The sequence below is a fragment of the Lithobates pipiens genome, unplaced genomic scaffold, assembly GCF_037356315.1.
Source record: "Lithobates pipiens isolate NorthernLeopardFrog02 unplaced genomic scaffold, aLitPip1_a1.2 Scaffold_13, whole genome shotgun sequence".
In the NCBI taxonomy this organism is placed as follows: Eukaryota; Metazoa; Chordata; class Amphibia; order Anura; family Ranidae; genus Lithobates; species Lithobates pipiens.
The window spans coordinates 460,129,723-460,142,995 of NW_027507718.1; the positions used below are offsets into that span (position 1 = coordinate 460,129,723).

At 44.4% G+C, this 13,273-nt stretch overlaps 1 protein-coding gene across 2 annotated transcripts in view; it reads left to right on the forward strand.

The window, feature by feature from the left end:
* Positions 1–13,273, forward strand: part of WFS1 (wolframin ER transmembrane glycoprotein) — a 55,372-nt gene that overhangs the window by 27,770 nt on the left and 14,329 nt on the right. For both annotated transcript variants that reach the window (XM_077477807.1, XM_077477806.1), the window contains exon 5: positions 9,252–9,422. In XM_077477807.1, coding sequence (XP_077333933.1) covers positions 9,252–9,422 — 171 coding nt within the window. The remainder of the gene's footprint in view (positions 1–9,251; positions 9,423–13,273) is intronic.

A 13,273-nucleotide genomic window follows, 5' to 3' on the forward strand; every position in this document is an offset into this window, starting at 1 on the left:
CTAAAGGAATGGTACCCGAGCCTCGGTACAAGAATGAGGTTTTGCTTGTAATTAGGCGCTGGACCCTTGGATAGTGGTATTCTGGTCATTTTCTTGCCCAAGATAACCCAAAGGGTGCTTTACAGGCCAAAGGATGTAGACCCCAAGATGGGGGACCCGGTCCTTGAAGGTCCACAGAGGCACTACCCGCCGTGATGGGGGAAGATTGGACCTGTTTCAGGTCCTGCAGCGTGGACTGGTGAGTACTCCCTCTGGGATTGCTGTATTTCCCCTCTGTTACTGTGTCTTTCAAAGCTTTTACAGAATGTCTCCATGCTGTGTTTTTTTTTTTTTTTTTTATAACGATGAAACGCTAGCGCATGCGGAGACGCCGGTGCCGTATGAACGCACTTGCTGTGGCCGTACAGTCGTGCGCCATTGAGGTGATTTTCGCCTTGTGCGATCGGCAGTCTCGAGGCACGCATGCAACGTATTTTGGCGCCACTATACGTTGGGATACCATGCCTTCCGCGCGGATCATATGACGTCATTTGAAAGCCTATGAAAGGAGGCAGTTCACCTGGTATGTGCATGGAGGCATAGAGCTTGTGGGGCACGTGAGTCTACAGGTTTTTGGACACAGTTGCATCAAGTTAAGGGGACAGTGTTTAAACTGTAATAGCTGATGTATACTGGATTACAGTTAGAAGCTCAGAGGGAGTGCTGTCCTCCCATACTTGTAAGCAATGTCTTCCAGGAAGAGAGGAACAGGGAGCAAGACCAATACAGGGTTAAGAGTACCTCCTTTAAAAGCAGGAGATCAAACTCTTGAGGATATTATCCCAGCTTCCCCTGAAGGTCCTGTGGCTTCTGGCATAGCTGAGCCATTGCATTTGTCAGGCATTGTGGCCACAACTGTAGTCCCTGCCTCAGGTTATGTTACTAAAGATGATTTGGCATCCGCATTATCTGGCCTTGAAGGTAAAATAGCGGGTATGATTGCCTCGGTAACACAAGCAGGGAGAAAGCGTAACAGATCGCCCTCTCCAGAACCTGATCCTGATGGTGAGTCATCTGAGCATCAGGATTCTAATAACCAGGCAGGGCCTGGGGACCCAGACCCAGAGTGGGAGGAGGATCGGGAAGAAGGAGAAGCTGAGGTCTCTTCAACAGGAGAGTCCAGCCCGGACGAGCCATTTTCAGCCTCCCATTCCCAGAAATTATTTGTCCATTCTCTGACAGATGGTTCAAGCTGGGTTTAAATTACCCCCAGTCCAGGAAACTGAACCCTCCTGTTCTACTTTGGGTTCTCTTCGACCTCAGCAGGGTTCTCAGGCATTTCCTGTGCATCTGTTATTAGAACAGGTGATCTATGCAGATTGGGATAATCCTGACAGGATATATTTACCTCCTAAAAGGTTTCCCCTCCTGTATCCTATGGAGGAGAAATTCAAGAAGTGGGGTACACCTCTGGTGGATGCCGCCATTTCTTCAGTAAATAAAAATTTGACCTGCCCAGTGGATAACGCCCAGGTGTTTAAGGATCCGGCCGATAAAAAGCTGGAAACTTTGCTAAAGGCCTCCTTTACAGTAGCTGGTTCAGCTGTTCAGCCTGCGATAGCGGCTATTGGCATTTGCCAGTCCTTAAACGATCGTCTTAAAAAAATTGGCCAAGAACCTGCCTTGTCAAGGAGAAGCTACCGAGGAATTATCGGAGCTCCCTCGCACCTTGTGCTTTGCAGTAGACACATTAGAAGATGCAATTCAGCAGATGTCTCGTTGTGCACTTCTGTCTGTACATATGCGCAGGGTCTTGTGGCTAAAAAAACTGGTCAGCCGAAACGCCATGCAAAAAGCTTCTTGCAGCTTTTCCTTTTCATGATGAACGCCTGTTTGGCGAAGATCTTGATAAGAATATCCAAAAGATCTCAGTTGGGAAAAGCGCATTTCTCCCTGTTAATAGGAAGAATAAGCGACCCTCCTTTAAGATTCCCCGTGCTCCATGACCTAGTTCGTCTTCCAATCGGTATCGATGGCCTCAGCAGTCCGGTTTTAAAAAAACCGCAGGGTCAGAAAAAACCCTGGACTCAAAGGTCAAACAAGCCCAGTTCTAAGTCTGCCCTATGAAGGGGTGCCCCCGCTCTTACGGGTGAGGGGAAGACCTCGACTGTTTTTGGATGCTGGGAAAAAAAAACAGGTTCAGGACAAGTGGGTCATTTCCATCATAACATCAGGTTACAAGATAGAGTTTCGGGAGTTCCCTCCAACTCGTTTCTTGAGCTCAATGGTTCTGGCAGAACCAGAGAAAAGGAAATGTCTGCTCCTGGCCTTAGAGCATCTGCAAAAGCAGGGAGTAATCATTGAGGTCCCGCACGGGGAAAGGTTCAAAGGGTTTTACTCAAACCTGTTCACCATACCGAAAACCAAATGGGGAGATAAGGCCCATTTTGGACCTCCAATCCCTCAATCTATTTCTAATGCCACGTACACACGATCGAATTGTCTGGCAGACCTGCTCCGGCAAACAATCCGCCGGACTTTATAACGAACGGACTTGGCCACACACGGACACTCTGAAAGTCCGGAGATTTCTAACGCGATGACGTACAGCATGTACGACGGGACTAGAAAAAGGAAGTTCAATAGCCAGTAGCCAATAGCTTCCTTCTTGTACTTGCTTCAGAGCATGCGTCATTCTTAGTCTGCCAGAATAGCACACTGACGAACGGATTGTCCTCTGAAAGCCAAGTCCGGCGGACAAATTTTGAGTCAAAACTACTTTCTAAGTCCGCCGGACTTTTACGATGAAAAAGTCCGCTGGAGCCCACACACGATCTAATTGTCCGGCGTACTGTGGTCCAGCGTACTGTGGTCTGGCGGACAATTCGATTGTGTGTACGCGGCATAAGTGTTCGCAGTTTCCATATTGAATCAACTCGTACAGTGGTAAACTCCCTAAAGAAAGGGGATTACTTGGCATCCATAGATATCAAGGATGCATACCTTCATGTGCCCATCTCCATGCCGCGTCAACAGTTTCTCCGTTTCGCCGTAGAAGGGCGACATTTTCAATTCATTGCATTGCCGTTCGGTTTAGCCACGGCTCCTCTGGTTTTCACAAAGATTCTGGCCCCTGTTTTGGCGGTCCTAAGATTCCAGGGAATTGCAGTGGTAGGATATCTGGACGATCTTCTTTTGAAGGATCAATCTCGTTCCGTCCTGGTCCAAAACATCTTAAAGACCATACAAATTTTGCAACACCTAGGCTGGATTCTGAATATAGACAAATCGAACCTTCACCCCGCTCAAGTATTAATGTACTTGGGCCTAAACTTGGACACTATCCAAGAAAGATGTTTCTACCTCTTGTAAGAATCCACTCTATAGTGGATCTCGTCCGGAGGATAAAAAGAGAGAAAATGCCATCTGTTCGCCTTTGTATGAGGCTATTGGGCAAAATGGTTGCGTCCTTCAGCGCAGTTCCTTATGCTCAATTCTGCTTTAGGTTGTTCCAGAGCAACATTTTAAAGGCCTGGATCTAACTTTGGATCATCCTATTGTCCTGTCCCAACAGGCTCTACGGAGCCTAACTTGGTGGTCAAAAAACAGCAATTTGAAGGTCGGAAAATCCTTTCCACCAGTGGCCTGGAAAGTTGTGACCATGGACGCCAGCCTGGGGAGCAGATCTGGGGGAAGCGTCCAAGGTCAATGGTCTCAAACAGAGAGGGCCTTGCTCATCAATCTTTTATAGATTCGGGCAGCTCTGCTAGCTCTGCATTCCTGGACGACCAAGCTGAAGGGTCTCCAAGTCCGGGTTCAAACTGACAATTCCACAGTGGTGGCTTATATCAACCACCAAGGGGGCACCAGGAGCGTAGCAGATCAGAAAGAGGCGGATCACATATTAAGATGGGCAGAGAGGCATGTGCCATTTCTGTCGGCGGTATTCATACTGGGGGTAGACAACTGGAAGGCAGACTATTTAAGTCGCCAAAAGTTGTTGCCAGGGGAATGGTCCCTTCATCTCGAGGTCTATTTCCAGATTTGTCAGCATTGGGGAACCCTGGGTGTGGATCTTCTAGCATCCAGGTTCAATGCCAAGCTGGATAGATTTGTGTCCAGAACAAACGATCTCCTTGCAGTGGGGACAGATGCATTGGTGACTTCTTGGCACCAGTATTGCCTGCTGTATGCCTTTCCTCCAAACCAGATCCTGCCGCATCTGCTGTTCAGGATACAAGAGGAACTAAGACCAGTGATCCTGGGAGCCCCAGCCTGGCCCAGGAGGTCCTGGTACATGGAGATTGTGAAATTAGCAGTAGGGGACCCATTGCGCCTTCCGTTACACCCGTATCTATTGTCCCAAGGGCCAATATTCCATCCTGCTTTACGGTCGTTGAATTTGACTGCCTGGCTATTGAAGCCAGGGTGTTAAAGGACTGCGGGGTTAGAGGTGCAGCCTTGTCCACTTTGATAAATGCTAGGAAGCCAGTTTCCAGGGCCATTTACTACAGGGTTTGGAAATCATACATTTCCTGGTGCGAAGGGAAAGGTTGGAATCCTCGTAAGTATACAATTGGAAAGATCCTTGCTTTCCTTCAGGCATGGGTACGCTTAAGATTGGCCTTGGGCACAATTTAAAGGTCAGATTTCGGCCTTATCTGTCTTTTTCCAAAGACCGATTGCAGCACATTCCTTGGTGCGTACCTTTTTGTTAAAGGGGTGGCACACCTAAGACCACCCATTATGCCCCTGGGACTTGAATTTGGTACTGTCAGTCCTTCAGTATCTTCCCTTTTGAGCCCATTCAGCAGATTCCTTTGGTCTTATTGACCAGGAAATTTAGTCTTCTTGGTGGCCATAACTTCGGCCAGAAGAGTGTCGGAGCTAACCACTCTTTCATGCAGAGAACCTTACTTAATTCTGCACCAGGACAGGGCAGTTTTGCGCCCTCGTCGGGAGTTTTTGCCAAAAGTATTTTTCAATTTTCATTTGAATCGGGATATCATTCTGCCTTCCTTTTTTCCAAATCCCAGGTCTAAGGAAGAAAGGTTACTCCACTCCCTGGATTCAGTGAGGGCTATTAAAGTCTACTTAAGGGTGTCGGCCCCTTTCAGGAAAACTGACTCTGTTTATTCTGCCTGAGGGTCCTAAAAAAAAAAAGACAGGCAGCTGCGACTTCAACTATCTCTAGGTGGATTTGCCAAACTATCATTCAGGCATACGAGTTGAGGCATAGGATTCCACCAAGAGACTTGAAAGCACATTCCACTAGAGGGGTTAGTGCTTCGTGGGCAGTACATCAACGGGTGTGTCTGGCTCAGGTCTGCAGGGCAGCCGCTTGGTCTTCAGTTCACACATTTACCAGATTTTATCAGGTGGATGTCAGGTCTCGAGATGAGACAATCTTTGGTCATAGCGTGTTGCAGGCGGCCTTGTAGGGCCAAAGGACCGTTGGGACTTGTCTAAGCTGTGTATCCCTCCCCTCAGGTGCATTGCTTTAGGACATCCCAGATAGTCATGAATAACTTCTCTGTGTCCTGTGATGTATGATGAAGAAAAACTGATTTTTAAATACAGCTTACCTGTAAAATCCTTTTCTTGGAATACATTACGGGACACAGAGATCCCTCCCCTCTCTCCTGCGACTCTTCATTGCTTGCTACAAAACTGAGGTAACTCCCGTATGGGAGAAACCTTCTTGCAATTGGTTGCCAGTGTCCAATCACCTAGAGGTAGCGTATAACCCAGATAGTCATGAATAACTTCTGTGTCCCGTGATGTATTCCAAGAAAAGGATTTTACAGGTAAGCTGTATTTAAAAATCCGTTTTTTATAGCAGGCCTCTTCTTATTTTCATTTGATTACCTTCAACCCTTCATTCAGCCTGGCTGTAGCCTTCTGAACAATTTTGTATTTGAAAGAACACCACTCCTTAAGCCCTATTTTCGAAAAATCCTCCAGTGCTTTCCAACCCTACTTCATTGCAACATTTTGGTCTTTCACAAATATTTTCCTACTTTTTTTTTAACCGGTTCCCGACCAGTGCACGCCGATGTACGTCGACAGAATGGCACGGGCAGGCATATTGGCGTACAGGTACGTCCAATCTTCAATGCTGCCCTGCCATCGGGAGTGCGCCACTGGCGGCGTGCTCCCGCGCGGGTCGGGACCCCCGTGAGTCTGGTCGCGGGACCCACGGACTTGATCGCCGCGGGCATACCCGCGATCGTCTCGCGGGACGGCTGAATGGTGGAAATGCCGTGTAAACAGCATTTCTCCATTCTGCCTAGCAACTAGTGACGCTGATCTCTGCTCCATGTGATTGGAGCAAAGATCAGTGTTCACTAAATGAAAGCCCAACCCCCCCACAGTTAGTAACACACCCCTAGGAACACTTAACCCCTACACTGCCACCCACTGGTTAACCCCTTCACTGCCAGTGTCATTTACACAGGAATCGCTGCATTTATATAGCAGTGATTACTGTATAAATGACAATGGTCCCAAAAATGTCCGATGGGTCCCCCACAATGTCACAGTCACAATAAAAATCGCTGATCGCCGCCATTACTAGTAAAAAAAAAAAATAATAAAAAATTTATAAAAATGCTATAAAACTATCCCTATTTTGTAAATGCTATAACTTTTGCGCAAACCAATCACTTATTGCGATTTGTTTTTTTTTATTTTTTTTTACCAAAAATATGTAGAAGAATATGTATCGGCCTAAACTGAGGGAAAAAAATGTTTTTTATATATTTTTGGGGGATATTTATTATAACAAAAAGTAAAAAATAATGCGTTTTTTTTTTTTCAAAATTGTCGCTCTATTTTTGTTTATAGCGCAAAAAATAAAAACCGCAGGGGTGATCAAATACCACCAAAAGAAAGCTCTATTTGTGGGAAAAAAAGGATGTCTATTTTGTTTGGGAGCCACGTCGCATGACCGCGCAATTGTCAGTTAAAGCGACGCAGTGCCGAATCGCAAAAGGTGATCTGGTCTTTGACCAGCAAAATGGTCCGGTCTGTAAGTGGTTAAAGTATAACTAAAGGCAAAACTTCTTCTCTGTTTTTTTATTTAGTTTTGGATTGAGTGGAGAGGAGTTAGAACACCTGTCTGGTTGTTATTGCTGTCTGTGCTCTCATTGGGGAGAGCCACTCTCTTTAATTTGTCCTGTTTACCATTATTTAAAGTGAAACAAAAATCCAAAGTTTTGGGTTGTCCCCAGAAAAGTAATAGAGAGGATGCCTTCCAATGAGGAGTTCTGGTGACCCCAATGGATTCCCTAGAATATGTAGGGATTTTCTCTCGCTTCCAGTTTTGGCTATGGGACAGGAAGTTAAGGTAAAATGTTCTCAATGGGATACAGGTGGTAAAACAATCTGTTAGGGGTTATAACGCTTCCTTGCTGTATCCAAAATCAAAATAATTCATAAGACTAATTTAAAACTAAAATTTTAATTGAATTTTATTTATTTTTAAATTTATCAGACCATATACTTGAAATTGATAGTTTGGAATAGCATATGAACAACTGATTGACCCAATTCCATCCTATCCAACAAATTGCATCATAGGTGTATGGGACTTTTTCTGACACCAAATACTATTCAAAAACACTATAAATAAACATATTCCATCTTTATTACATCTGTTTTTGAATTCTACTTGGTGCCAGAAAAGTCCCATACACCTATGATACAATTTGTTGGATAGACCGTTTCTTGGATGTTGGTAGCCTCCAATAACACCAGCTGTCTTCTTCCATTCCGATCCTTTGTGTCACATTGTAATCTATATAAAACAGAGAAAATTATTAAAATATCTATACAATGTATACAATAGTACTTTATTTTTGGGACAAATTGGGCAATAACCGTTTTCAACTGTCATTTTTAAATAGTTTTTTATTTTTAATAAAATGACTAATTTCTGTGCGCAAATACATATTTTTATCAAGTTATTACATTACAAATACAAAACATTGCTAAAATCAAATTAAATGTTCAATGCTGCATGTGTTTAAGATATGTTGCTCTTAAATTTCCTCTTTAAAAAAATAAATAAAATAATGCCTCCCCCTCCTTCCCATTTGTCATTCTAAGACCTCATGGACACTGGGCATTGGACCCCACTGCATGAGATCTCGGTGTTTTAGTGCATGCAGAAACCACAGATCCACCATCAAGCCCTGCTCCTGCCAGCCTGTAAAACTCTGAGAGGCTGAAAACTGTTGAAGCTGCATGGTGCCAACATTTAGTGCAGTAGGTGCCTAGGGGGGCATACCTGGAATGCAGACTACTTGCATTCCAAGCATTCATTTTTGGAAACTGGAGTTGATTTACTAAAACCGGAGAGTGAAAAATCTGGTGCAGCTTTGCATAAAAAATAAATAAAAATCTGTGTGTGTGTGTGTGTACACATAGTTATGAACTTTCACTTAGTCACAACAGAAGCCGATCAGCGAGTGCCAACGAATGGATACCCTCCGATCGTCTGGAAGAGAGGCTGGACAGATCTGTGTCCTGACAGCAGAAATGTCACGGATTTTCTTTCCCTGATGAATTCCCTTGCATGTCTTAGTAAAGCGCCACACACACAGTAGACAAAAACACCGGTCAGGCACAAATTTCACCCTTGGATCGTCCTAGATGTTTAACCACTTCCTAACCAGTGTTAGTACAGTGATCGTGCATATTTGTAGCACTGACCACTGTATTGGTGTCACTGGTTCCCGAAAATAAATAAATTCTATTTATATATATATATATATATATATATATATATATATATATATATATATATATATATATATATATTCTATTTATTATTTTATAATTTTTTTGATTTAATTCTTTAATTTGCAGTCACTTTTATTTGTTTTATAGAATAAAAAAAAAAAACACAGGATCTAATGTCACCGAAAGAAAGCTCTATTTGTGGGGGGAAAAAAAATTACATACATTTTATTTGGGTTCAGCATTACAGGACCATAATTGTCAGTTAAAGTAATGCAGTGCTGTGTCGCAAAAAATTGGCTGGTCGTGAAGGGGGGGGTAAACCTTCTGGAGATCAAGTAGTGATAGAATTGCCTGAACTATGTAAAAAAAGTAAAAAATAAAAATAAAAAAAATAAGTGAGTTTACTTGTACAAAATGATGTGCTTTGTGCCATGTCTCCCAGTGTGAGAGCTCATCCTCCAGGTGGTGTTGGCTCTCCTGTGCAGATTTAATATTACAGATCTATTCCTTGTACTGTCCTCATCCAGGAATCACAAATGAGAATGAGAGTGAAGTAAAGAAGCTTTCTTCGGAAACTGACTTGGAGAGAGCCGTGAGAAAGGCAGCTCTGGTCATGTATTGGAAACTAAACCCGAAGAAGAAAAAGAATCTCTCTGTGTCTGAGCTACTGGAGAACGTTGGCCATGTCAATTCTGAAGGTTGGTAAAAAGGCAGCATTTTTATTATTTAGTATAGATCTATGTATTAAAGCAAAAAACTTTCTGTGCTGCCCCCCCTCCTTACCTGTGCCTGATCCGATCTCTATCTCTCTCTTCTCAATGGGCAAATGCTGTGACACGGGGGTGGGGAGCGGGGGCTAAGTCCTGCTGTCTGTATCAATGGATTCCGCAGTGGTACTCAGGAGCAAGCATGCACCTGAGGGGGGGCACCCACCGAAGAGGAGGGTCCTGGAGCGCTGGCGGGGAACCCCAGAAAAGGATCAAAAGCTTTGCACAGAGCAGATGTGTGTAACATGTTTGTTTTTTAAAATAATAATAAAAAAAAAAAAGTTTAATATTTTTAAAGTTTTTGTATCGCCAAAATGTTGTATTACCTTTTGGGGAAGAGTTACAAACCCCTGTTAGATTTTATTTCTGGCTATGTACCTACTGGGGAGATTGGACCCCCCCCCCCCCCCCCCCCCTGTTGTGGTGATCATTGTCACATGGACAGAAAGTGATAGATTCTAAGGTGTTTTTTTTTTCCCCATTTGTCAGCAGAGCAAGAGGTGAAGGAAGTCTTTCAGTGGGGTCACCTGTTTTGGTGGCAGTTGTCTAAGAGGGAATTTCCCCAAAGTTTATAGACCATTAAGGCTGGGTTCACACTATCTGTAGCCCCAGCTCGCAGGAGGGGATCCGGTACGTTCCCGTTCACCGTTTCAGGTCTGAAATTCTGCCTGAATTTGAACCTGAAACGGACCCAAAGACGCTCAGGACATTTCTGCAGTGCGCTCTGTGGCTGCCCCGGAGATGCTTGCACCAGCTCTATTGAAAGCCTGTCCTGCAAATTGGATTCAGGGAAACCCCCGTCCAATTCGCCTAAGTGTGAACCCTGCCTCAAGAATATGTTCACCTTTCGGAACATGTTACATGTTCCACCCCTTTTTAGGGTGGAACATGTAACACGTTTCCACTACTGCAGCCGCTCTACAAGACAGCAGTATGGGGAGAAGTTTTCCTATACTAGCTGTCACTTCTTAAAAATGATGGGGCCATATGGGGCTCCGCCCACACTGTCGTGTCTTTCATTTTCAGAGTTCTTTGTATGAATGAACTACAAGCCCCGACATCCTTTTGCGGCTGTCGGCTTGTAGTTTTCAATGAACTACCACAGGGCTGTTGAGCACTGTGGTAGTTCATTGAGTCTTCCTGTCAGTGTAAGCTGCCTGCCCTGTACATCCAAGCACACTGACAGTTGGCATTGGCGATCTGCTGATCACTGGTGCAATGCTTTCCAAGGTCACCAATAAAAAGATAGTAAATGCGTGTTTTTTTTTTTTTACCTGCAAAAAAAGGGCATTTTTTTTAATTTTTTTTTTAAGTGAACCTTTTCTTTAAATGCGTTTTTTGCCTTTCAAGTGCATTTAATTGTGTTCTCATGCTGTACTCCTTTTTAAACACATGAAAATACCACAGTGGTGTAAACTAGGTCCTTTTGAAATGCATTCATACATTCATTTTTCTTGCAAATGCATTCACACTGCGTCATAAAACACGTCCAACTGTATCCGGTGTAGACGAGCCTTTAAAATGACTGTAAAGTCTCTTCTTGTTTGTTTCTTTTCATACATCAGGGGACACAGAGCCATAGTAGTTACTATGTGAGTTTATCTGGCACGCCCTTAAAGAGGAGGGCCGTTTAAAAAAAAAAAAAAAATTAAAAAAAAATTAAAAGTCAGCAGCTGCAAACACTGCAGCTGCTGACTTAATAAGCACACTTACCTGTCCAGGGCGCCCGCGATGTCGGCCGACCCGTCCCTCGGCTCTTGGGTCCCGGCGCCGCCATTCCTTCTAAGGGAAACAGGCAGTGGAGCCTTACGGCTTCACTGCCCGTTTCCTACTGCGCATGCGCGAGTCGTGCAGCGCTTTGTGAATGGGACGCGCTGTGTTCTGGGACACACAGTTCCCAGAGCACAGCGCGACCCATTACCCAGAAGGCGACGAGAAGAGAAGAAAGAAGATCTCCGCGGAGGAGGAAGAGGAAGATTAGGATTATGTGCCTAGCAACAGGCATTTCTGGTAAGTAAAAAAAATAAATATTTTTTTCATTTTTTAGATTTTTTTATTTTTTTTTTTTTTCATTTTCATTTTTTTTTTTTTTTTTTTTTTTTTTTTTTTCAGGGTGGCCCTCCACTTTAATTAAAAAGTGCACTCCCTATTTAACCCCTCCTACTACTGGGAGTACCTCAGTTTTTTCGCCAGTGTCTACGGTGTTGGTCACGAGTAAAGATGTGCTGTGCTGAGCTCCACTGGAGCAATCCTTGCTGGGGCTAGCCATGCAGACCGGATTCATTCGAAGTGTTTTTTTGGCCAAATTGAATGGTACCCGGGCCTCGTATCCAAAGAAACAAGGTTTTGCCTCTCAATGCTTCTCTTTTTAGAGAGTTGGACCCTGGGATCCAGTACTTTTAGTAGTAAGGCCATAAAGTTTTTTTACTGGCAGAGGTGCTATTACAGATCCAGGATTGTGGGTTTCCTCTGGGATCCCCAGCTCCTGAAGGTTTATCGGAACCCAACGTGAAGGGTGAAGATTGGGTCTGTTGGTTTACCACAGAAAACCCTGCGGCGGGAAAAGGTAAGTGGAGCTTTCTAAAGCCCGATACACACGATCGGACTTTGTACAAACTTTCCAGTGGATTTTTGTACAAAGAGCGTTGGCCATAAGTTTGTATTGCATACACACGATCAGACTTTTTAGGCAAGAAACAAGAACGTAGTGAGGTTTCAATGTACTGATGACACTTCAAAAGAGGACGTTCAATTACTCCAGTGCCACCCTATGGTCAACTTCTGTATTGTTGTCTGATCTTTTGCATTGGTTCTGAGCATGTGTGTTTGTACTTTGTACAAAAGTCCAATGGTTTTGTGTACACAGGATCGGACTTTGCTCCACGGACTTCTGTTGTGAAAAAGTTTGTCCGTTCGCGCAGCCAACAAAAGTCCCATGAAAGCCATAAAAGTTTGTCTGATGGAGCGTACACGCGGTCGGATGTTGCTCCAAAACGGCTAATTTGCATGTTGTCAAAAAGTGTATCATGTGTACGGGTCTTAAGAGATCCTTTTTGAATTTTCTTCGTTTCTTAATGAATATCTCCTTTTAAGAAATAATGTGTCATGCCTATGTGTCACCACTGGGGGCTGTATAGAGCACTCACCACCTCACACTGAGAGAGCACGCTGTGTCAGGAGAGCTGAGGGGCTTTTTCCTCCAGGCAGACAACGAAACCTTCGGTAAGCTTGCGGAACGCGCTCTCCCGGGGGAAGAAGCGCTTAGGTTTTCTTTTATAAAAAAAAACAAAACTAACAAAAAAACTGGTGCGATCAACACGCCGCTAAGCGGCTTACAGGGCCCCCCCTGGACCATGCTGCTTCATCTCGTGGGTCCCAGGGACCGGGAGCACGCCGCTCACATGGGAAATGCATCTTTAAAAAAAAAAGTAATGGTAAAGCCGTGGCTAATGCAGGGGGGCGAGGCTAAGCGTGGTGTTGGCGTCCTCAGACGTCCAAACACGAGGAGGCATGGTTTAAAGGCACCATGTCTATTGTTGCAGCTGTGGAGGGACACAGGAGCAAAGTGGCGTTCGAGGTTGGTGACACAGGCATTCCTTTGGCACATCTACTATTGCATCAGGCTGGGCATTGATCAGCAGCAGCAGAGATAGACTATCGTTCAAGCAGTGCATGTGATTTCTTCTGATGGTACCTCTGCTTTGTGCATTAGGCTAAGGTCAGAAGAGGGAGTTAAAACACCCCCAGAAATAGAGCTAATGGAATCCCCCTCTATCTCTGGG